Source organism: Vipera ursinii (genome assembly GCF_947247035.1).
Source record: "Vipera ursinii genome assembly, chromosome: 10".
NCBI classification, from domain to species: domain Eukaryota; kingdom Metazoa; phylum Chordata; class Lepidosauria; order Squamata; family Viperidae; genus Vipera; species Vipera ursinii.
Genome location: NC_139520.1, coordinates 5,711,033 through 5,737,804, shown reverse-complemented (window position 1 = coordinate 5,737,804; position 26,772 = coordinate 5,711,033). Strand labels below are relative to the sequence as shown.

The following is a 26,772-nucleotide window of genomic DNA, read 5'->3' as shown; positions in this document are numbered from 1 at the left end:
TAGCAACAGCTCAAGGCAGAGAACATATCTAATGCTCCCATTTTTCCCTACAACAGCCCTGTGAAATGGGTTGGGCTGAGAGAGGGGAACTAGCCAAAAGTCTCCCTGTCAGCTTTCATGCCTGAAGTGGAATTAGAACTCACCACCTCCTGGTTTCCAGCCTGAAGTGTTAACGTGCTTAGCAACTGATGATGCCGGTAGTTGTTTCAATTAAATCAGGGCTTTTCAATCAGTGGTACGGGTACCACCTGTGGTACATTGGCACCTGGCCGGTGGTACGCGACCATACTAGAGAAGTGGTAGCGGGGGAGGGGAATGAGCTGAACCGGTGGCAGCACCGCACAAGCCAGAGCGAGAGACGGCTGGAGCTGCAGGGCTGTCAGGGCTCAGCGGAAGTGCCAGGATCAGCACCAGGCTCCAGCTGGAGCTCGGCACTGATCCTGGCGCTTCCGCTGAGCCCAGAAGAAGCGCCGATCAGCTGGAATGTTGCAGCATCTCCAGGGTCTTGTGATTGACATTCAGATGCTTGGCAACTGATTCATATTTATGACTGTCACAGTGTCCCAGGGTCATGTGAAGTGACCAAAACCTGCTGCAACCACCCAGCAGATGAGGGGGAGGGAATAAAAATCAAACACCCCCACCCCACCCCTGCTGCCAATCCTCAACAGAAATGCTCACAACAATGAAAACCTCGGACAGGAGGAAGAGCGCCGCCGGGCAGGTAGGCAGGCAGGTGTCTTGCTCCGCTGTGGCTTGGGGGGCACTTTTTTCAGTGCCATTGTAACTTCAAACAGACACTAAGCAACCTGTTGTAAGCCGAGGACTACCTGTACTTCATCACTTTTTTCCTTTTTTTTTTTTGGTCATCAAGTTTTTGACACCTTGCTAGGCGATTGGTGGTACTCGGATGTTGCCATATCCTAAAAGTGGTACAATGGGTGAAAAGGTTGAAAAGCCCTGAATTAAATAATATGTTCAGAGACCTTGGAAGCACATCTTCTCCAAAGCAGCACTTGATCTTTGGAATGAACTTTTCCCTGAAGTAGGAGACAACATAGAAGAGGGTTAGAAGGGACCTTGGAGGTCTTCCAATCCAACCTCTGCTCAAGCAGGAGAACCTATACCATTTCAGACAAATGACTGGTAAATCTCTTCTTGAAAACCTTCAGTGATGGAGCAGCCATAACTTCTGCAGGCAAGCTGTTCCACTGGTTAATTGTTCTCACTTGCAGGAATTTCTCCTCAGTTCTAAGTTGGATCTCTCTTCTTCCACCCATTGTTTCTCATCCTGCTCTCTCTTCTCTCAGTCCCTCAACCATTGGAAGCCTGCTGTCATATCACCCCAATCCTTCTCTTCATTAGATTAAATGTATGTACTGTAGCTCCCTCAACCATTCGTCATATGATTTGGCCTCCAGACCTTTTATTACGGTATCTTTGTTGCTCTTCTCTGCACTCTTTTCAGGGTCTCAGACCCTACAGATGGATCTGCTCAAGTTGACCTCTTACCTTTAGATGCTGCCCCTTAAGTTTGAAGTGGCAACTACTTTAACTTTTAAGTGGTTGCTCTTAGGAGAGCCATGAAGACCTGGCTCTTCACCCAGATCTTTGGCCAGAAAACCGAGACCGCCTCACCTCATCACATCTTTTCTTAATCAACTGCCATTTCTTTGATAACAGAATAAGAGAATTGGAAGGGGCCTTGGAGGCCCTAGAGACCATTCCAGACAAATGGTTGTCCAGTCTCTTCTTGAAAGCCTCCAGTGATGGAGCACCCACAACCTCTGGAGGCAACTTCTGTTCCACTGGTTTATCGTTCTCCACCTAGCATCATTGAGCTTTGGGTGAGATATAAAAGAGCATGACCTAGTTATTATTCGGAATGCTGCATTTTTCTTATTCTGCAACTAACCCATTTCCTTTGCCTGGGCTTCTGTTAGCCCACTTTGGAGAAAGGCCCACGGTTTTTCCTGTTGCTCTAGATTTTATACCTCTGCTGGCCAGAACATCTTTGTGATCTTAAATGAGAATGCAGCTCCATAAATGTTGCATGTGGCCCTCAGCCCCCTCCCGCTGCCCAAACACAGCGAGGTTCCTGACGCTGCAGCCAGTTAAGCCTTTCAAACGTGCGCAGCCTTTTAGGAAGACTTCTTTAATAAGGCAAATTCTGCTAATCAAAGACCTTTTCAAAGAAGCACTGATGTGGTTGGGATGGGACTTAACCTGCGTCTTCAGGGGTCTGCAGCAAATCAGACTTTTAGCCATTAAATTCCCAGACCAAGATGCCTCCTTCGTGTTTTTTTTTGCTCTTCCTGATCAGCTAATGAGTGTTTGGGAAGAAAAGTCACATCTCTCCACCTACGGGGCTAAAAAGCTAGCTGGTCTGGTTCATCACTGGAGATCAAATCATAATTAGTGCACTTCAAAGCTAAAGCAGCCATTTTTTTAAAAATAACAGTGGTCGGCATCAAAATAGCAGGAAATTAAGGTTGCCACTGACTGCCCCATGCCTGCTATTCTGTTCTTCCACACAGGGACAGATTGATCAGGATTTTTTTCCCTCCTCTATCAAAACAGTGTAGCATAGCTGCTCACTACAAGTAGCCCTCAATTTATGACCATAGTTGAGCCCAGAATATCAATTGTAATTCCTGCTGGTCATTAAGTGGATCACCACATGACTGACCCAATTTTACATATATATTTTTTATAATTAATAGCAAATTTTATTATTTAAATCTTTGGACAAGGTGTTAACGGTCTGACAATCCTTCTTGTCTTGCATCATTTTTGTGTTTTGTATATATATATACACTTTATGTACATATCATTTACATACAGTTATAGAATATTCAATCTTATCAACCACCTTATTCTAGTAATATGTGAAATCAGCATCCTGTGTGTTTCTGTTGTGACCTTCCTTTCTGTTCCCACCATGAGTAAAACTTATTCCAAATTTTGTAGTAATCTGACTGGTCTTTATTTTTAATTTCCAAAGTTAACTTGTCCATTTCTGCACATGCCCAAATTTTATTTATCACTTCACTCTCGTCTGGTATTTCACTGTTTTTCCATTTCTGGGCGAACGTCATTCTCGCTGCTGTGATGATGTGTATGTATAACTTCTTTGGTATGCTTCTCTGTTGTTATGCCTAGCAGGAAAAATTCTGGTCTATAATCTACACTCCGTCCTGATATTTCTTCTAACCATATCCAAATCCTTTGCCAATACTTTTGCGTCTTATTACAGGGCCACCAAACATGAAAATAAGTACCTAATTCTTCAGAACATTTCCAACAGCTAGGGGATATTGTCTTGTAGATTTTGGCTAATCGTGCTGGGGGAAGATGCCACCAGTAAAACATTTTATATATATTTTCTTTATAAGCTGAGGCCAGCGTTATCTTTTTATTTCTATCCCAAAGAGTTTGCCAAATATCAAAATCTATGCCACGTCCCAAATTTTTAGCCCACATCAGCATTGGTTCTTTGTTCCTCAAACATTACAAACTATACAATTTCCTTATTTGTTTCTCATCTGACCCCAATAAAATTTTATCCAATGCAGTTTCTTGAATATTTATCCCCCACTCTTTCTTATCTTTCCCATATTGTGTTTGTATCTGTAAGTAAGCCCACCATTCCAATTTTATCCCTTGTTGTTCTAGATCCTGCCTAGATTTCAATTCTCCCATTTCATTCATAATATCCTTTTATGTAGTACTGTTTTCCAAATTAAACAAATTTGCGTAGACTATCGCTTTAAGGGTGGACAACCAGACTGGTACTTTAATGTGATTTTGTTTTCTAATTTTATTCCAAATTTTAAGTAGCGCTTATCTAATCCGATGGTTTTGAAAATGTTGATATAGCCCTTGCTTCTCATTCCATAGGAATGCGTGCCAGCCTAATTGTAGATCATGGCCTTCTAGAGTTAATAATCTTCTATTCTTTAAAATTATCCATTCTCTAATCCAGGTTAACGCCGCTGCATGATAATATGTTTCCCAGTCTGGTAGTCCGAAACCCCCATTTTCTTTAACATCATGCAGATGTTTCATTTTAATCCTCAGTTTTTTTCCCTTGCCATATAAAATTTAATGTCAATTTGTTCAGGTTCCCAAATTTTTTTTGATCGAGTTGTATAGGAATATTTTGGAAGAGGAATAGGATTTTAGGCAATACATTCATTTTTATGACAGCAATTCTCCCTAACAATGAAAGGCTCAAGTTTCCCCATCTTTCCAGCTCTTCTTTTATTTGTTTCACTATTTTGTTGCAATTCTTCTTTGATTGAAGTACATCTGGCCGTAATAGTAATTCCTAGATATTTTATCTTCTTAACTATTTGTATATCCATTATCCTAGCCAAGTTTTCTTTCTGTTTATTCGTCATATTTTTAACAATCATTTTAGTTTTACCCTTGTTTATTTTCAGCCCAATGGCTTCTCCATATTTATCTGATTCTTCCAACAGTTTCAGTCCCGATTGTTGTGGATCCTCCATAAGAAAGACCAAATCGTCCGCAAATGCTTGAAGTTTAAAAATTTCTTTTTTAATTTCTAATCCTTTTATATGTGGTTCGTTTCTAATTATCCTCGTTAGGACCTCTAGCGTCAGTATAAATAGTAATGTTCCTTTTTGTATTTGAAATTTCCTGGTTGTTTCCCCATTTATTATTATTTTAGCTTCCTGATTAGTATATATTGCCCTTATTATATTTATAACTTTTTCACCCATATCCATATACCTAAGTTGTTGGCCTCCCGATAGAAATTTATAAGGAACAGCAAAACATTTTAGGACAACCTTTACTGGATGTGTTTAACGCGGTCCTGGGTGAAGCAAAAACCCCAAAGTCATGGTCAGAGGTGAATATTGTCCTGATTCCAAAAGAAAACACAGACCATACATCAATTCAAAACTATAGACCAATATCTTTACTTAATTCTGACCATAAGATATTTACAACAATTATAGCTGAGCGATTAAAAAGGTTTTTAAATAATTTTATAAATGTGGACCAGAATGGATTTCTAGCCAAAAGACAAACTATGCACAACACTAGGATAATATTAGACACCCTAGAATATTACAAAATACATAGTGGACAACAAATGGCGTTATTATTCCTAGATGCCCAGAAGGCCTTTGATAATGTTAAGTGGCCATTTATATACCAATTTTACATTTTTCACAGCAGCGATTAACCAAATCTGCACTCATTCAAGCAAACCCATTCTCCACAATGGATAGATTTTGGCCGGAAACCAGAAGTCATTGCTGGTTTCCAGCATCATAAATCATAGTCAGTTGACAGCGGTTTGCTGCAAACAGCAGTAAATATGGGTCAGTTGCCAACACCCAAAATGCAATCATGTAAGCACAGAGGGCTGGATGTTGGAACTTCAAATCCTTATCACAAATACCATTTTTGGGGTCCATTGTAATTTTAATGAGTGTAAGCTACTTAGCAATTTAATAAGCTGAGGATATTTGTACTGGGATATTTCTAAGAAAAAGACATAAAATACACAGGCTTGGGGGAAACTGACCAAAAAGTTGAATACACAGAATGTTTCCAAAAGCTTCATGGTTTCATGTTATCTGCCTTGATGATTTTAATGTTTTTTTATGTTGTAAGCCACCCAGAGTCATTTGACATGAGATGGCTAACAAATTTCATAATAAAAGCTGTTTGCAACAGTTGCATACAAATATATGTATCGTACAAGAAACGGCACGCAAATTTACTTATTAAATTGGAGGCATTAGAGAAAGTTACCTGCAAGAGTCATTCAGGTAGCACTTTTCCCATTTTTTTAGAAAATGTAAAACGGGGCAACAATAATATTGACAAAAGTATGCTAGGAGAGAATCGAAGGGAAAGTAAATCACAATTCATTGCTGGAGCATAAGAACATAGCAGCATGAGTCTTAGAGAGCCCCACAGAAACCCAGGCCAGATTCAGGGCATAAATCAAATCCTAGTAAATCTCCCTGTAAAAAGTTAGAGCCTGTGTTGGAATCAAAGTTCCAAATGCCCACCAAACTTTTGACTCATTCTCGTCCTCTGAGGCAGGGGTCCTCAACCTTGGCACCTTTAAGACTTGCGGACTTCAACTCCAAGCTGGCCGAGGAATTCTGGGAGTTGAAGTTCGCAAGTCTTAAAGTTGCCAAGGTTGAGGACCCCTGCTCTGAGGTACGCATTAGATCCGATATCTCAAGGCCAAAATATAACAGCAGACAAGGAATGCGAGACAAAATAGTCTCTGAAAGAAGTTTGCTTGAGTAAGTTTTCTTTAACAGAAATGAGCAAAAGAATATTCCATATCCAATCCAGACTTCCAAGATCAAGATCAGAGGTATCATCAGCCGGTCCAGAGGTCAGAATTTCACAAGTAGAATCCACACAAGAGTCACACAAAAATCATGCCGTTGGTTGAAAGGAAGGATCATGAGTCAGGGCTGCCTCTTAAATCAAGCGGCAGCTGGCTGTTTCTAATCAAGAGAATTGCTTCCTTGCTTGGCAAGGGGCCTCATAGAACATCTCTGCTCTGTTCTCCTTGCTGAGTCCTGACATCATCATCATTGGATGCTCAGGTGGTTTGAACAGCCTCAGCTGATTCTTAGCTTTGTGTGTCCTGAGACTGACATTCTATACTCTAGCAGCTTCTTCACATTCAGAGTCAGCATCTGATATGTGGGTGATAATGTAAGAGTAGAACAAGAGCTAATGGGAGGAAGGAAGGAAGGAAGGAAGGAAGGAAGGAAGGAAGGGAGGGAGGGAGGGAGGGAGGGAGGGAGGGAGGAAGGAATATAGCTCTACAGAGGAAGAAAGGAAAGAAGAAAGGATGGGAGGGAGGGAGGAAGGAATATAGCTGTACAGAGGAAGGAAGGAAGGAAGGAAGGAAGGAAGGAAGGAAGGAAGGGAGGGAGGGAGGAAGGAATATAGCTCTACAGAGGAAGAAAGGAAAGAAGAAAGGATGGGAAGGAGGGAGGAAGGAATATAGCTGTACAGAGGAAGGAAGGAAGGAAGGAAGGAAGGAAGGAAGGAAGGAAGGAAGGAAGGAAGGAAGGAAGGAAGGACCAAAGCTGAAGGAAGGAGGAATTTCTTGGCAGTAACCAGTGAGAAAGTCTGTCTCCTGAAGTACTAGGTGCTCCGTCGGTGAAGATTTCCAAGAAAATACCACTTGTCCCACATGGTCTGAGGATTCCTGCACTGGGGGTGGGGGTAGACTAGAAGACCTGAACGGTCCCTTCCAATACTAAGATTCCATTATTGCAATTTCGCTAGCAATTTACACAGAATCATCACACCCTATAAGTGACTGCATGCTGCTATCAGACATTAACCCAGAAATTAACATAACATGTTTGACTCTGGAGGATTGCACTGATTGCCCAATCTTTAACTGTCTTTTGTTGTCACAGAAGACAAATGATTTTTGTTGAATATGCCTTCATTTGGCTATTTGTCATCGAGGGGTACAGACAAAGGTCTGAAAGTAAACTTGTACAATTTGAGCAAATAGATCTGGGAAGATTAGGAAGTTGGGTCAAGTTTATTTCAGAGATTACTTTATCCAGATGGTCAAGGCACCAGAGGAGGAATTAATTTGGGTGATAATTTAATATTTGATATCATATTTGAACTGACTTAAATAGCACTTCCTCATTAATTTGCAAAGAAGATTGTCCCTACCTTTCCCTTTCTCTTTAGGAAAGCTGCTTGGAAATAACACTGGCATGAAAGAAAAGGGGTCGTGCAAAAAATTTCATGCAAATTTGCACGCCGAGATTCAAAGGAGCTCAACCTTGTTATGTATCAAAAGACCCAGAGGATTTGGGTTTTTTTCAACGTATTCTCCAACAAGCGGAACAAATAATCCGGAGCAATTATATAAAGAAGGGAAGAATCCACTTTTGACTTTCTGCACAGTGACTAAAAGACGAGGATTTGAGCGTGGATTTGATTTCTTTAATTAACAATTTGGTATCCTCCTCTGCTTTTCTTGGGAAAAATTCAGCAGATCTGTCAGCACCGAAGAGTGGGGGTGGGGGTGGGGGATCCAGCAAATGTGCTTCTTCTTGCGTGGGCAATCATTTGTCTAATGCAGGAATAATTGTAAACATGCCTTCCTAACTGTCAATTCACAGTTGACACAGTGAAACACAGAAAACCCTGGAGGAGGAATAACATTTAGGAGGAAGCACCAAGCAGGCGTTAATTTCGTTGCAATGTATTTTTGTTCGGTCTCCAGCTCAAAATGCTCCCCAAATTTCCTCCATTCAAAATGTCTTCTTGGAGGTTTAAACAATGGGATTTTTAAAGGGTTGATCTACTTTCAAAAATGGTCTAAGGAAACTGTCTGATACCAATGGTTTCTAAATCGAACTGCAACGGGCAGATTTGATCTCTTATTTGACCTCTTTCCAAATGTTCACATCTTTTTCTTTGCTGATGGGACCTGGTGAAATATATGTTTCTCTCTCTCTCTCTCTCTCTCTCTCTCTCTCTCTCTCTCTCTCTCTCTCTGTGTGTGTGTGTGTGTGTGTGTGTGTGTGTGTGTGTGTAAATGGATGGATAGATAGATGGATGGATGGATAGATAGAATGGCCTAATAGAATACAGCATTAGTGGATAAAACTTTTCCAAAAAAACAGCATATAAAATGTATAGCAAAATATAGAACACTAGAGCAGTGGATTATTTTGAAAACAGACAGTACAGTTGATAAATAAAATTATGAATAGAATTAAATTACGTATCAGTAGTCACTGGAGTGACTAAACCTATGGCTGGGTATCTAGGTCATTTAGACATTGGGCAGCAGTGCCCTTGAGATGATATATTTCATGTAGGGATCCAGGGAACTTTCTGAGGGGGCATTCGGTTGCAATTTGATGCAACGTTTGAAGGACTTCACAATCAATCAATCAGAATAGAGCTGGAAGGGACCTTGGAGGTCTTCTAGTCCAGCCTCCTGCTGAAGCAGGAGACCCTATACCAGTGATGGCAAACCTTTTAGAGACTGAGTGCCCCAAAACTGCCCCTGCCTCTCCACCCACCCGGCTCTGTGCCCTGCCTGCTCTGCCCCTGCTCCCCCACAAGGCCACCCACCGCCTCCATGGCCCACCACAGTAGATCGCCCGGGCGGACCTGCAGCGCTGTGGCAGCCATGCCCTCCTCCCGCACCCCGCAACATCATCTGCACGTGATGGGGCGCGAGGGCGGAGTCTTGTCCCCGGTGCCCGGCTGCCTTGTCCTTGGCTCCATTGCTCCGTGTGGACCGCACCCGGGGGCGACTCTCCTCTGGGGGGGCTGCTGGTGAGAAGGGGGCCATGGGGGAAGGCAGGGCTGGGGTGACAGTGCGCCTGCCCACAGAGAGGGCTCTGAATGCCACCTCCGGCACGCCTGCCATAGGTTTGCCACCACTGCCTTATACCCTTTCAGACAAGTGGTTGTCCAGTCTTTTCTTAAAAACCCCAGTGATGAAGCTACCCACAACATCTGGTGGCAAGCTGTTCCACGGGTTGACTGTCCTCACTGTTAGGAAGTTTCTCCTTCATTCCAGGTTGCTTCTCTTCTTTGATTAATTTCCACCCATTGCTTTTCGTCTTGCCTTCTGGCGCTTTGGAAAATAAGTTAACCCCCTCCTCTTTGTGGCAGCCCCTGCTACCTGCTTGAGCAGGGGGTTGGACTAGAAGACCTCCAAGGTCCCTTCCAACTCTGTTATTTTGCTAGGTCTTACAAGTTTGGAGAGTGCTGCCCTAGATCAATAAAGAGCTCCAGGAGTTCATGCGGCATCTGTTTCTCCTGATCTGGTCTATCTCAACAGTTCCAGATGAAGCTGCCCTCATTTCTTATTAGCTAACTGAAACATTAAGTCCTTGCCAAGAAAGGCACACTTGAAAGATCTATCTGCCACAGGAAGAGGTTTACTTAATCAAATATCTAATGAAAAATGAACATACTTAAATTCTCATCAAGCCATTTTTTTTCTTCCTAATGGGCTTCTATAACATTAGATAAAATAGTCACTGGCTGATGCTTGCTAGGGTATTTTTAAGCTTGGATTAATTCGAGCATAACATTTCCTCTCTTTGGGTGATCTAGTGCAGGGGTCTTCAAACTTGGCCCTTTTATGACTTGTGGACTTCAACTCCCAGAATTCCTCAGCCGGGCATGCGTCCACAAGTCATAAAAGGGCCAAGTTTGAAGACCCCTGATCTAGTGCAATGATGAAGAAGGGACTAGAAGCAAAGAGGTAGAAAGAAAAATGGAAAGTGATAGGGATCAGATTGTGCCTACATCATAATGTAATTTTCTTGGATTTGGCTCAGCAAGTACTCAGCCAAGCCACCGTCATTTGCAACCCAGAATTTATGACTTATATTGAATCGACTCATCTTTTGTGGTTTACTTAATAGACCATAAAATAACCAAGATTAGTGTGGGAGAGTGTTAGAGGGATAAAGAGCTTGAAAGAAAATTTGGAACTTTGCTGCTACGCTGAATGCAGTGAGAATTCTACCAGCACAAAGATGGACGACACCAATTCCCACAACGGAAGAATGGATATTACAGATAGTCCTAGGCTTATAACAGTTCATCTAGTGACTGTTCAACGTCACTGAAAAAAGTGCCATGCTACCTCTCTGCTTCTAATTCATTTTTCACACTTAAAATCTTTGTGGCATCCCCATGGTCAGGTGACCAAAATTCGGATGCTTGGCAACTGGTTCATAATTATGATGGTCACAGTGTCCCAGGGTCATGTAATCCCCTTTTGCAACCTTCTGTTGTGATTCCTCGCCAGCCTGTGGATCCGGCAGTTGAGTCTGAGGAATCAGAGGAGGAGGAGGAGGAGGAGGAGGAGGAAGGGCCGGGAGTGACATTAGAGTCAGAGGAAGGCTCTGAGGAGCTCCAAGACTTACAGTCTCACGAGGAGCCTGGCCCCTCTACTCGCGCTAAGGCTGAGACACAGCTGTGCTGCCAGTCTGAGTTGGACAGTGATGAAGGACAGTTGGGACAAATCCAGGATGCATGAAAGCGCCGGCAAGAGAAGCGAGTAGGACAGAGGAATGCAATGGGGCGGCTCCAAAGGCAAAGGAAAAGGCATTAGGAAGCCACGCCTTGGCTGAATTATGAAAGGGAAGGTGTGGGAGGTGCTGGTTGCCGACAGCAACTGTTTGTGTTAAGGATTGAGTTTCTGTGAACTGTGTTTGTTTGCCTTGGACATTGACTCAGGTCTGTGAGAATAAATGGGGTTGTTTTTTTCTTGCAGTTCCTGCCTGCTTGTTTGGAAGAAGGGTTTCTCCTTATGAGCACAGCAAGGACTCACGTGGGCTGGGACAGAACACCTTCTGTCAGGCAAACTCAGAGTCACTTCACAACCATGTTGCTAACTTATCAACTCTGGTGATTCACTTCACAATGGTGGCAAAAAGGTCATAAAATGGGGTAAAACCCGCTCAGCAACAGAAATTTTGGGTTTGGGGGCACTCGATCTCTAAAAGGTTTGCCATCACTGCCTTATACCATCCCGGTCAAATGGTTGTCCGGTCAAATCCCACAATCACTAAACCTTATCAGATCTAAAAGAGAAGGCCAAGTTTCTAAGAGGGCCTAACTCGATTGCTCACAACGTATTTCACACTTTCTGACCTGAATACCGTAGGTTAAGAAGCACAATTCAACGGCTATCATTGGTGGGATTCCAAAAGTTGGAGAAGGCAGAAGGCCTTAGGCTAGGAATCCTGAGATATAAGGACCGACAAAAATGCCACTCAAGTCCTGACAATTGGTGGCACAAGAGTGTGGATGGCAGAGATGTAAATGCATAAACTAATCTGAAGAAGACTCCCAGACAACTTTTTAGACCCAGTCCCAGTTGAAGCTTACAGAATGAACAATCAGCTCTTGTATTTAAATAGATAATTCTTTTCCATTTTAAACGTATGTGTCTAAAATACTTTAATATCAAAAATAGTTCAAATGGGGATTTGAAGTGCAGCTGTTCAATCCCCAGAGGAAATTAATGTATGTATTATAAATATCACTATTGTATTCAATTACCTTTTGGTTCCAAGAGATGGTCTATCGTAATAGGATCATGTTTGGGACTGAAAAAGTAGCCAAAGAAATAGTCACAGTGTTTTTGTTCTGATTTGATTTGGAGACTATTTCATGCCTTTTGGAGATCAATATGATTCACTTGTAGCCTATCAGTCATGTAGGAGCATCAGAAAGAGGTCCCAAATGCCCCATTCAGACAATACGGGAAAGAATCAGTAAATAAAGAAATACACAACTTCTCAACCAGTGTTTCTCAATCTTGGGAACTTGAAGAAGTATGAATTTCTACTCCCAGAATTCAACAGCGAGTGTGGGGAATGCTGGGATTCAAAAGCACTGTGCTAAGCTCCTTGTAAGACATCTCCTTTGTCTCCAACCTTATGAACACGCAATTACAAAAGAAAAACTCTCCCTAGAATGTTGACAGTGCAAGATTTTTTTTACAGTAATAAAAACAAGTTGCCTGCTTTAGGATCGTAAACAGCCTTCAAAGCCCATTAGGTGACCGTGACTTCCTTGCTAATTAATGCTGCCTACGTGAGGCATTGCCAAATTTGCCTACCAGCAGTATAACTTCGGAAGACAATTCTTTATTTGAGAAGAAAAAATTAAGCAGGCATAAATCTTGTGCTTCATAAAAGATTAGTGAGCATGCTCCCACCACACATACACAGAAACACACACACACACACACCAATTGAACCACTTACTCTTCTTCGTCCTTTGCAGCAGAGTATATATCTCTTGCACTCATTCTTGTTTTTCCCTGCAACAGCCATCATTCTATAAGGTAGGTTGGGTTCCCTCAACTGTTACAACATCCTCGTGGTCACACGATCCAACTTCAGATGCTTGGAAACTGGCATGTATTTAAGACAGCTGCAGTCTCCCAGGGTCGTGTGATCAATTTTTGCAACCTTCTGACAAGCGAAGTCCACGGGGAAGCCAGATTCACTTAACAATCGCATTACTAACTTAACAACTGCAGTGATTGACTTAACAACTGTGGCAAGAAAGGTTGCAAAATGAAGCAAAACCCACTTAACAACTGTCTTGCTTAACGGAAATTCCGGGCTCTTCTGGAGGCAAGTTGTTCCACTGATTAATTGTTCTCACTGTCAGGAAATTTTGCCTAAGTTCTAGGTTGCTTCTCTCCTTGATGAGTTTCCATCCGTTGCTTCTTGTTCTGCCTTCAGGGGCTTTGGAGAATAGCTTGACTCCCTCTTCTTTTGTGGCAGCCCCTCAAATACTGGAACGCTGCTATCATGTCACCCCTAGTCCTTCTTTTCACTAGACTAGACGTACCCAAGTCCTGCAACCGTTCCTTATATGTTTTAGCCTTCAGGGCCCCCCAGTCATCTTTGTTGCTCTTCTCTGCACTCTTTCCAGAGTCTCAACATCTTTTTTTTTATACTGTGGTGATCAAAACTGGATGCAGTATTCCAAGTGTGGTCTTAGTGATTTATTGCAACAGCAGCAGCAAAAAGCTTGGGAAGAGAAGAGCTTTTAAAAAGCATCCGGAGACTAATTAACGAACTTATTCCTAAAAGGAGGCTGGGGGTGTCTAATTGTCCAGCTGCAGTTGCCAAGTTTCGCACCATTTCCCTTATTCTTGCCTTATACTCTTTACTGAACTTTGGGCGATTCGTCATCATAGAACATATTCCTTTCATTTCAATCACTCCTATTCAGAGGATTCCAACCAATTCAACTTTGGAAAAAAAAGGATTATTTTTCCATTGGAGTCAGTTGCAAAGGACTGACCATTCCCTTGAACAATGTGGGAATATTTTCTTTGTACGTTTAAATTAAGGATTGATGAAAGATTCAATTGGGAGTAGTAATGTCATTTTAGGAGAGGCGAAGGGTGGCTCCTGCTGTTATGAATAAATGAGCACATCACGTAGCAATGGATTTTTCTGCAGTTCTAACTATCCCTTGAAGTCTGTGTCTGTCTTGTTTGGTTGCTGTGCCAAACCAAAGGCTGCTGTAAATCTGCCACTGGCTTCTAATCATTCAATTCTGATATCCGATGAAGCTTGTAATCATCATCAATTAAAGTTGGAGCAGAAAGTTCTGTCATTCACTTTTTTAAAAGAAATACAAATGCAATCCCACTTCAGCTCGCGGTTACTGGTAGTCCTCAACTTACACCAATTCATTTGGGGACCGCTCAAAATTACAACGGCACTTTGAAAACAGTGACTTATGACCAGTTTTCACACTTACGACCAATGCAGGGTCCCCAGGGTCACATGATCCAAATCCAGCCACTTGGCAGCCGACTAACATTTATGACAGTTGAAGAATCCCGGGGTCATGTGATCCCCTTTTGTGGCCTTCTGACTGGCAAAGTCAAAGGGGAAGCCAGTTTCACTTAACAACCATGTTCCTAACTTAACAATGGCATTGACCCACTTAACAACTGTGGCAGGAAAGCTCGTGAAATGGGGCAAAAGTCACTTCACAAATGTCTCGCTTACCAACAAATATGGGACCAAAAAGTACCATTTAGCTTATGAGTAGATTTTAGTGGGATATTGTTATTGGTACGTTGTTTGTAGTTATGTTAAAAGAGAGTTAAAGCGCATTATGAATTTGGTTAATTGTATATTATGCATAATTTTTATTTAGAATATGATTATTGTAACTATAATCCTGTATTTAGCTCTGGGAAGTGGGGGGGGGGAAGTGGGTGGGTTTGGGGTGGGAGGGATTTGGGGATATATTGTAAAATTTTGTTTTTGTAAAACTCTTTAATAAAAAAAAACAAATGTCTCGCTTAGCGTACAGAAATTTGGGGCTCAACTGTGGTCATAAGTCAAAGTCTACCTGTACTGCAGACATGTCAAACACAAGGCCCAGGGCCAGATCCGGCCCGCGAAGTGGTTTCATGCGGCCCCCGAAGCCATCCTGGAAACAGTGAGGGAACGGCCCCCTCTGCCTTGGCCCTGGCCCAGAGACCCTCCTTCTGCCAGAGACCCTCAGATCTGTTCTGCCCAGACCCCCATAGGCACCCTTGATGCCAATGATGTAGAGCTGGCCACGCCCACCCAGTAGGCCATACGCACTCTAGCCACGCCCACCCAGTAGGCCGCACCCACCCTGGCCATACCCACCCGACACCCCAAGGGCAACCACAATGCTGATGTGGCCCTCAATGAAATTGAGTTTGACACCCCTGCTGTACTGAAACCAGAATGCAGCTATATGTTCATCGGTATATTTTATTGAATTTTGTAGCACATTCCCAAAAACACAAATAAAGACGTCTCTGTAAGGAGAGCACCAAAATACAGCTGTGGGAGAGAACGATTAGTCTCAAAAGCACACATTAAGGGAAGGGTATATTGATCATTTACTAAATGCATATCCTAAGAGAAACAAATACGGACATGCATTTGTGTGCATGTTTTTAAACATTGTGTTCAACAGCAAAGGGAACAGAGTTGCTCAAGGTTGGAAATGGAAACCAAGCAAATTCAGATTTGGTAGATAGGTCTGTCTCTATGGCTACAATTACTCACGTTCTTTTATTAAAATAATTTCTGTTAGCCTCAAGTAGAATGGGGCTCTTTTTCATCCTGAGTCCTAATTGCCCCTTTTTATATATATATATTTTAACAATAACTATGCTATACTTTTGAATAGATTGCCTAGAGCAGAATACTGAATTCTAAGTTGATCTCACAAAGGATTTGTCTAATGGCTTTTGAAAATTCAACATTTTTTTGGCTGAGATCATACGCTGTGCTGAAAGCAGATTTTGCTTGAACTACATTTGGGCAAGTTCATATAATACATTAAGCCATAAACCATAGATTCCAAACTACTGCTAAATGCTTTCACACAATCTTTCTGCAAATGGAGAGAAGAAAAGGGACCATACATGGAAGGGTATTTATTCCTAACTTAAATCCATGCCAATATGTGTTTCCAGGTTTTTCTGAGAATCCAATCTTTTTTTAAAAAAAACAAAAAACAAAATTACCATAAAAACTATCTCTAAGGATAATCTATCATGTCTTTTAATATGTATTTTAAAAAATAGGTAAGTTTTTTCCTGTTTAAATTTCTGCCCCTAATTGATGTATGATGCCATTTTTATGTGAAGGTCACTTTGAACTGAAACAGCTAGCTTTTTATCATAGAATCAGTCGTGACTGCCGATGAAAATTATTTTACTTACTTGTTTCAATTCAGTTCACATATTTCAGAAAACACTTCCACGAACAAGAATGTACAGTATGTTAGCGGAAAATAAAATGACAGAATAAGAGAGTCGGAAGGGACCTTGGGGGTCTACTAGTCCAATCCCTATACCAGGGGTAGGCAACCTCGGCTCTTTTATGACTCATGGACTTCAACTCCCAGAATTCCTATGCTGACTCAGGAATTCTGGGAGTTGAAGTTCGTGAGTCATAAAAGAGCCGAGGTTGCCTACCCCTGCCCTATACCATTTCAGACAAGTAACTGTCCAATCTCTCCTTAAAAACTTCCAGTAATGGAGCACCCGAAACTTCTGGAGGCAAGTTTTAATTGTTCTCACTGACAAGAAATTTCTCCTTGGTCGTATCTAGATTGGTTCTCTCCTTGATTAGTTTCTGTCCACTGATTTTGTCCAGCCTTTATCTAAAACTTTCATATAACAGTCAGATGAAAGGGTCCATGTTTTCCAAGCCATGGAATCTGTTAGTTTGTTTTTTTAAAAAAATATGACTAAGAATACTGATCAAAAAGCAGAGCTGTAGAGCAGAGTTTCTCAACGATGGCAACTTAAAGACGTGTGGACTTCAACTCCCAGGATTCATACTGGCTGGGGAATTTTGGGACTTGAGGTTCACCCAATTTTAAGTTGCCAAGGTTGTGAAACACTTGGTGGAGCCTTGGTGGAGCAGTGGGCTAATGCCTCCTTAAGTAACACCAGCTGCCTGCAATTAGTGCAGGTTCGAGTCCCACCAGGCTCAAGGTTGACTCAGCCTTCCATCCTTCCCAGGTAGGTAAAATGAGGACCCAGATTGTTGGGGGCAATTAAGCTGACTTTGTAATAATGCCGCTTGGGGTGTGTGTGAAAGCCCTAATAAGCAGGCATATACACAGAATGAAGGCTATTGCTAAGCACATTGGTTTGTGCTTAGATTGTGAGTCTTCGGAGAAGGGCGGGATATAAATGGGATTAAAAAAAAACAAAAAACCACTGCTCTATTGGTAAAAGAAAATAGGCTTCATTCATGGGATTTTATTCCTCGCTTTTTCAAGGATCCCAGTTGGAAAAACCCTCAGCTGGAGCAGCTCTTGCTTAGCCTTTCATATACAGTATAGAACAGTGATGGCGAACCTTTTAGAGACCGAGTGCCCAAACTGCAACCCAAAACCCACTTATGTATCGTCAGCTGACGGGTGGGCGTGGCCCATTGGGTGGGCGTGGCTGTGATGGTAACGGCAGACTGGGTGGGACTAAAAAGTTCAATCAACCAATTCCAGTTCTGCGAGATCTTTTTTCCCCCCGCGAGAAGTTGAAATTGATTGATTGAACCTTTTTCTTTTTGCACACGGCGGCGGAGGCCTAAAGCGAAAAGGTTTTACAAAACCCAGCTGAAAGCCTAGGACTGGGGTGATGGTGCACGTGCCCACAGAGAGGGCTCTGCGTGCCACCTGTGGCATGCGTGCCATAGGTTCACTACCATGGGTATAGAATAATAGGGTTGGGAGGGATCTTGGAGGGCTTCTAGTCAAACCCCCTGCTCAATATGCCCCAGAGAAGAGTTTAATTTAACAATGGGCATGAATTGTCAATAGACGGTCTTGGATCTGCATGATTTTGAACATGTAAAGGGATTTAGAGCTGATTGTATAAAAAGTATGAGAAGAAGGAAGGAAGGATGGAAGGAAGGAAGGAAGGAAGGAAGGAAGGAAGGATATCAGAGTTGGAAGGGACCTTGGAGGTCTTCTAGTCCAACCCCTGTTCGAGAAGGAGCCCCTGTACCCGTTTCAGACAAATGGCTGTCCAGTCTCTTCTTAAAAGCTTCCAGTGATGGGGAAGGAAAGAAGGAAAGAAGGAAGGAAGGAAGGAAGGAAGGAAGGAAGGAAGGAAGGAAGGAAGGAAGGAAGGAAGGAAGCCATGGGGGAGGACTTGGAGAAGAGATTAATCTGTCCTAAGATGACACCGTCTTCTTCAATGCCTCCATTAGGGGCCCGTTGCTTCCTTGCTCCCTCTCTTAATCGCTCTCTCATATTTTTCACAAGATCAACTTTGAGTTCCTTCCTCTATAGAACTGAAGGCCAAGAAACCAAAGGCTTAAGATACCCTGTTTTCCAATTATAGTCCTCCTGACCCCTTTCCTACCCCGTAACCAGCTCTGCCTACGCCAGAAATGATTCTGGGATCACAAAATGTGCACTGAGAATACGGATGTGAATTGTCAGTCTCCTCTTTAGCTCTGTGTGAACTCAACTTGGTCAGTGTCGTACAGTTAAGGAAAGTCTGGTTTAGCATAGTGTATGACAATAGCTGATTTGTTCTTAGCCATTTTTAAAGCCTTTGAGTTCCCTAGCAATCTGGGTATTTGAGTTTTCTGCTGCTTCATTGCAAAGCTGCTAAAATGAGATCCAGCCAGATATTGTCGATTGTCACACGCTGGGAACCACTGCGCATCTTCAATTTGGCCAGGTGCACAGTAGATGGATGACAGTTTTGTTCATTCCAGGTTCTGCTAAGAACTGGCCCAATTTTGCATTGCATTTCTACAGCTAGCAAAATTAATAGAATCACTCATCATTATTTCCAGGATAATTTACAAATACCAAAACAGTCTTGCTCAAAAGCACCTGGTGGAGATTTTGTAGATACTGTACATAAATCCACATTCATAGCCTCAGTCTAACGGGGATTACAATAATTACTTTTATTCTTTACATTTTTGTCTTCAGCAACGAATGTCGGGGGCCTTAATCCTCTTCTAGTTAAAACAAAAAACAAAAACAAAGCAACTACCTTATATGTGTATTTGATTTGTTAATTAAAACACCCAAGGCTTTTTACAGGGCAGCTTAGGAATCAGAGGGCAGAAACTATTCTAGCTTTCTTGCAATATGTAGGCTTAAGTTATTATGTATAACTCACTGCTATCCAGTGGATATACACAATTAGAATAAATTCTATATTAATAGGAAACTGATCAAGAATAGAAATTGCAATAGAACAGGGGTGTCAAACTCAATTTCATTGAGGGCCGCTTTTAAGCACCTGGCAATGTTTTCATCCTTCATCCTTTGATTGGTTAACAGAGCCCTAATTTGTGGGTTTGTCTAGTTTAAAACCCAGGCCAAAATTAACAACAACAACAACAACAATATTATTATTATTATTATTAATAATAATAATAATAATAATAATAATAATAATAATAATAATAATAATCTGCAACCTGGCCATCGAAACTGCACGATTATGGATGAAACATGTAACAGTGATACCCATTGTCATCAGGGCATTGGGAACTATGTCCAAAAACTTTGCAAAATACATCAAGAAATTGCAGCTTCCTGCAATAACTCCAGCAAAGCTACAAAAAAACTGCACTACTCGGATCATCTTACATTTTAAGGAGATACCTGGTTGATACCTAGGATGCTGGCAGCAACCCGTGTCAGCCATTAGTGCCAGTCAGTTTGAGTGTTCAGTTGACTGAGTTTCATGTTTTATGAATAAAAGTTATATAATAATAATAATAATAATAATAATAATAATAATAATAATAATAATAATAATAATAATATGGCTAAGAGCAGGAAAGTTGAAGAAAGAGACCGAGGGACTAATATCATTAAAACGCAAACTGACACCAACGTCAGTCATTAAAGGAGGCAATAACAAAACCGCTTGGCAAAAGAGATGCATTTTTTACGATCTTGTTAAATACCCTGAAAAACAAACACACCTGCCTAGGAATTATGTTCTATAAGCCTTAAAAAGCCAGGGGTGGTGCTCTTCTTGGTTTCAATTGAGCCAGTGCTGTCCAAAGACATTTCCACAGTCATGTGGCCAGCATGACATCATGGAGCGCTGTTACCTTTTCACCAAAATGGTACCTATTTATCTACTCACATTTGCACGCTTTTGAACTGCTAGGTGGGCTAGGAGCTGGAGCAAATAACGGGAACTCACCCCGTTCCTCTAAACCAGAATTTGCTCTAAACCAGTTCTTTTCATACTTGGCAACTTTAAGATGTGTTGGCTGGGGAATTTTGGGACTTGAAGTTGCCAAGTTGGAAAATCACTGCCCTAAATAATTCAAAGCAGACAGTTTCTAAGTAACCCAGATAAGGAAAAGCAATCATTGCATAAATGTAATAAGAAACTTCCTCTCTTTCTTTTACATTTTCGAATAAACCACAGCTGCATCCATGGTTGCGTAATTGGAAAGCTGTACATTTCCTTTGGCAAAATGTCTTCAACTACATGTGGTCGCTGTCACAACACGTTCACAATCTCCCCCCCCCCGCCACCGGGGCTCTTAAGGCTGACAACATAGAATTTCAGCACTCTAAAGTGCAACTAACTTGCAGCTTAAATCTCACTCTTTAATTAGCATTGTGACAATGCACAATAATTTCGGTGTGGTGGCACAGTGGTTAGAATGCAGTATTGCAGACTGCCAGCAGTTCGATCCTGACCAGCTCAAGGTTGACTCAGCCTTTCGTCCTTCCAAGATTGGTAAAATGAGGACCCAGATGGTTGGGGGCAATAGGCTGACATTTGTAAACTACTCAAATGATGTAAAGCACTGTGTTGTAGTATGTAAGTCTAAGTGCTATTACTATTGCCCATCCATACATCCGTGATGTACAGTGGTTAGAATGAAATATTGCAGGCTGACTTTGCCCACTGCCAGCAGTTCAATCTTGACTGGATCAAAATCGACTCAGCCTTCCATCCTTCCGAGGTCAGTAAAATGAGGACCCAGATGGTTGGGGGCAATAAGCTGACTCTGTAAACCGCTTAGAGGGGGCTGTAAAGCACTGTGAAGCGGTATATAAGTCTAGGTACTATTGCTATTACCTGGGTAAACAGCTGATGTACGCACCATTTAATTTCTAATCCTGCATTGTTTCTTTTCTTTTGTTTTTTGGTGGAGGTTTTTGTAGTTAGTAAAGATGGCCAAACTATTTTGATCAAAGAGAAGAATTTATCTAGTTCTGTTTTCTACTTGGAAACCGCTGCTGAACTTTTTGCTAGAAACTGGAAAAAAACAAGGAAACTTTGACTTTAGGTGTTGATAAATACAATAACTTTGTAATTACATAAATTACAGAGTGGAGGGTGAAGCGGGCGGGGCGGGCAGGCGGAGAGGGTGGGGGTGGGGCGAGTTTTGGGCACTCGGTCTCTAAAAGGTTCGCCATCACTGCTCTAGGCTCTATGGACAGCTACAAAGAACCAACACCGGGTGGAGCCAACAAGGGACTTGGCCGCAGAGTCAGACGAAAGCTGGGAAGCATGGAAATAGACTGCACACAGGTACCAAAAGATTCAGAGACTCTCTGAGCCAATGGGTGGAGTCTGTTCTTTGCGACTGTGGGTGAGATGCAGACAACAAAACATACCCCTTGGTGTCCCGATCACTGAACACTTGAGGACTTCATGGCAGTGTGACAGAACATAATTAATGTTACCAGTTTCTGGGTAAATCTGTTTAATTTGTGCATATCTTAATCCTGTATTTTATATCTTGATTTTTATGTCATACGTCATGTACCTTATTTTAAGTGTGATGCTTCTGACACGAATCAACAAACAAACAGACAAACCTTCTACTCATTGGAATTTAAAGCTACTCTGACAAATGGGTGTCCAGCTTCTGCCTGGACATATCACAAAGCCCATCACCCTTTTGGAACATGGGTGCAATTATCTACGGCTGAGCATCCATTGAAAATTATTCAAGCGTTCGTTCAATCTGTGCAAGCCTAAAAAAAAAGCTTTTAAGAACCATATTAGCTCGAACAAATTGCCTTCTTAAACAGGCCACATTCTTTTATCAAAAGCTGAAAAGAAGTTAGACTGTTTTAGCGAGCAGAAGAGAGAAGATGTGTGTGCCATTGGTACAAGGGACAAAGCATCTTTCCTGCAAAGCATTTCTGAAGCATGGCCAGTTCTCATATTATCAAACTGTTCGTACTGTTAGGAAATTTTTCCTGACATTCAATCTGAATCTATGAATTTCAGAGCCATTTGCAAATGGGCTAGAATCCTAGGTGGAAGCTGCATATAAATGAGGGTACAAATGAACAATTCTATGACCTTTATTTGGGGATACTAAAGAAAATATTCTATGTGGGATGCTTGGTGGCTTTCTTGCAGACGTTTCATTACCAAACTAGGTAACATCATCAGTTTGCACACCACTCCTTTCTAGCACTGATGATGTTGCTTAGTTTGGTAATGAAACATCTGCAAGAAAACCACCCAGCTCAGAGAGCACCAAGGACCCTTATTTCAACCCTGAGCTACAAATATTCTCTTCTAAAATAATCCTGATTTTTTTTAAAACTGTAGGATTCTATTTCAGGTATTTAAAGACTGTCTGCATATCTCCCTCTCAAACACTCTTCTTTGCAAGAATCAATATTTATCTTTTCAGCAATGCAACATCAGAAAGAAAGAAAGAAAGAAAGAAAGAAAGAAAGAAAGAAAGAAAGAAAGAAAGAAAGGAAGGAAGGAAGGAAGGAAGGAAGGAAGGAAGGAAGGAAGGAAGGAAGGAAGGAAGGAAGGAAAAGAAAGAAAGAAAGAAAGAAAGAAAGAAAGAAAGGAAGGAAGGAAGGAAGGAAGGAAGGAAGGAAGGAAGGAAGGAAGGAAGGAAGGGAAAGGAAGGAAGGAAGGAAGGAAGGAAAGAAGGAAGGAAGGAAGGAAGGAAGGAAGGAAGGAAGGAAGGAAGGAACTCACCATTTTTGTCTGCTCGTCTGAAGATCTAGAATTAAAAAAAGACATATTTACTATTTCATTATAGCTTGCTCACGATGGTTCAAACAAATACTGTTTTTTTATGCATTAAACCCACAAGTTTAGTTCTTATATCATGCTAAGCCACAAATCCTAGTTTACATACTATAATGGCTGGAGACCAATACAGCATATGAAGCCCAAATCAAACAAGGGGGGGAAAAAAACTGGCTTTGCAGAAACTTTGCTTTAAGCTATGATTGTATTAACCATAACTTGTTGAACAAGCCAGCTTGATTGGGTACATACGCTGCAGCAAACTATAAATTACAATGGAGAAACTACAGTGGCTGGGAATATTCTTTGGCATATTTATTTGTTTATTTTGATTTATATGACCACACATTTCCGCCCCCCACCCCCAGTGATTCTAAGAATCTAACCACAATTAAAAAACAGAAATAACAAAATTTAGAAGCAGTCACACAAAAGCTTGCAAAATCAGGTTCAGTCCCGTGGTGACCCACTCTATAACCATCACAATCTTAGGAATGTACTTGCCAGACTCAATCATAATCATCATAACCTGCTGATTCTATGATTCTTGGAACTCTCCGAGGTTGTTTTCTTGCAGATGTTTCATTACCCAAACTAGGCAACATCCTCAGTGCTATTGGCTGATGATGTTAACCTAGTCAGTGTAATGAAAGGTCTACAAGAAAACAACCAACTCAGAAATCACCAAGAATCATAGAATCAGCAGGCTGGAAGGGACCTTGGAGATCTTCTAGTCCAACCCCTTACCCAAGGCAGAGATCTCATACCACGGTGGACCGACGACTGTCCAATTTTTTCCCCCCGGAAAAACCTGCAGAGAGGCTTCTGTGATGCAAACTCTCCTGGGGCCCCCCCACCCCAAGGCAGAAAAACAGCTGAGAGCAAAACCAGGTCTTCTTTTTTTAACTTGAACTTTTGTTCCTCACCCTTCGCACAAAGTTTAGCAACTGCTCCCGTTACAGCCAGGGGAAGAAATCTGACAAAGATAACCGAATTGCAGTGAGGTGAGGATCTGAAGCGTACAAGCTATTTCCCAGTTTGTCGGAAGAAACGGATAGGTGGAGTAATGAACGAGACGGATAAGAAAGAAGAAGTGTTATCAAGGGCCAAGCTTAGCGGGCGAAACTGCCAACAGAATACACAGTCAAATGATATTTGATATACTCCGGTATTAAAGAAGAGAACGGGTCAGCAAAGCCGGTCTCGGTGAACTCACAAGGCTTGTATAATTAATGTGGGATAGCAAAAGAAGAGAGAGACCAGCTCGCTCTGCATGGCAAGGAGATAAATTTAGACCAAACCAAGCAGAAGCAGAAGCAGGGTAAGGAGTGGGGGAGACACACACACACACACACACACGAATAATGGGAGACATCTTGTGGAAATAATATCTGGAGACAAATACTGTAAACAAAAAAATAAATTGGTTTGAAAAACCACTTTAGAGATGGAGGCAATTCATTGCTGAAGGCAACCCCACCCCCAGAAGCTGCTATTCTCCAGATGGGTTGGAATTCATGATTAACTTAAATGATGATGATGATGATGATGATGATGATGATTTTAAAAAGCAGAGCCATTCGAGTTCCCCAGCTGGAATTTCACCAAGAATGGTTCCGGGTCACCCAAAATGACTGGAGCTGGCCATCATATAAATTGAATAATAGATGAATAAATAAATGAACAAGTAGAGGACAGGGAGAAATAAAAGTGAAAAGAAACACAGCCCTTCAAGCTAGGCCAGGCTAAGAACTGCAAGCACTTCTGGATGCTCCTTTATTGCTGCAAGGCCTGTTACAAGAATTAAGAGAGTTCCTCTTTTATCCCAAACTGAATCAAGAGAGAATTGTTTTGAATTTCTTTCTCATACTTTAGATAGATATAGAGTTAGAGTTAGAGTCAGAGAGAGAGAGAGAGAGAGAGAGAGAGAGAGAGAGAGAGAGAGAGAGAGAGAGAGAGAGAGAGAGAGAGAGAGAGAGAGAGAGAGAGAGATGGACAGAGACAGACAGACAGACAGATAGATAGATGGACGGACAGAGACAAATAGATAGATAGATACAGATGGACGGATGGATGGATGCAGATGGAGATGGAGATGAGAGAAAGAGAGAGAAATGGATAGATGGACAGATGAGCAGATGGATGGATGGATACAGCTGGAGATGGAGATAGATAGATAGATAGATAGATAGATAGATAGATAGATAGATAGATAGATAGATAGATAGACAGATCTGTGATCAGAAATAAAAGAGAGCAACTTGCTTCCCTATTCTTGTCCTAACAAGCAGTTGAAGAAAACAATTTTTTGCATATACTCATTATTTTACTGAAATCCTTGAAAGCACAACAACCCGTTTAAAGCCTTCTTAACTGGCACTAGGTAAAGGTAAAGGTTCCCCCGCACATGCGTGCTAGTCGTTTCCGACTCTAGGGGCCGGTGCTCATCTCCGTTTCAAAGCCGAAGAGCCAGCGCTTGTCCGAGGACGTCTCCGTGGTCATGTGGCCGGCATGACTAGACGCCAAAGGCGCACGGAACGCTGTTACCTTCCCACCGGAGTGGTCCCTATTTTTCTACTTGCATATTTACGTGCTTTCGAACTGCTAGGTTGGCAGAAGCTGGGACGAGTAACAGGCGCTCACTCTGCTACGCGGCACTCGGGATTCGACCCGCCAAACTGCCGACCATCTGATCGACAAGCTCAGCGTCCTAACCCACTGAGCCACCGCGTCCCTAGTAACTGGCACTATCCATAGGCAATTTGCTTTTATGTATATGTATATGTACTGTATATGTATATGTATATGTATATGCATACGTATACGTACGTGTATGTAGACATACACACATAGAGAGATGTTATACACACACACACAGTATTGAGCTCATTCATTTGAGCTACGGAGGGCACCTGATTAAACAACCACAACTAGACACAATGTCAACAGGATGAAAAGGCTGTCATAAAAATAGCTTTCGTTCAGCTGGAAAGCAAAAGGCTTTATTTTCTGGGTCATAACTCAAAAGAAACAGTGATGGAAGAAAAAAAGGGGGCAGTCGGAAACATCAGACAAAACATAGGGGATCAAAAGCAAGATTATCTCGGGCAATACTATCACAGAGACCAGTCATGTTGATTTCTGCCTTTTAAATATACCCAAAGCGATGCTTGAATCTGGACAAAGTTAGCATTAAAGGAAATGCCGGCTCCAACCAGCCTCTAAAGTGTGCTGCTAACAGAGCTAATCTGAAATGAGAATTGACAAAGAGCCGCAGCGTTTCAAGTCTGCGGTGCAAAGAAAGCCAGCTGTTAAGATACAGTTTAATTGCCCACCTATAAGGCAGCTAATGGCACAAACAATGGATTGGAATAAATGTGCAGTAGAAGCAGAGAGAAAAAAACCAGGCTGAATGAATTCCATAAATGGATGATTTAGGAATCTGGGTGTAGTAGTTCTTGTAGTTCTAATCCCTTTGCATGGCGCCTGGGTGAGGAGGATTTTACCTACCAAACCTTGCTTTCCACTGTTTGCTTTAATCATTTGATTGCAAAAACTCTGAAGCGGCATTAAGGTGACCCTGTCCTTAAATTAAATGGTGACTCTTGCAATATATAAAAAGGTAAAGGTTCCCCCGCACACGCGTGCTAGTCATTTCCGACTCTCGGGGCCGGTGCTCATCTCCA

The 26,772-nt window shown here is 41.9% G+C and overlaps 1 protein-coding gene across 1 annotated transcript in view; it reads right to left on the bottom strand.

Annotated features, from left to right (window-relative positions):
• The window catches only part of NECAB2 (N-terminal EF-hand calcium binding protein 2), a gene marked incomplete at both ends in the record, with an annotated part of 152,207 nt that overhangs the window by 113,756 nt on the left and 11,679 nt on the right, over positions 1-26,772 (bottom strand). Inside the window, one exon of the mRNA XM_083370720.1 lies at positions 23,033-23,057. Within this exon, the coding sequence (XP_083226846.1) occupies positions 23,033-23,057 (25 nt within the window). The remainder of the gene's footprint in view (positions 1-23,032; positions 23,058-26,772) is intronic.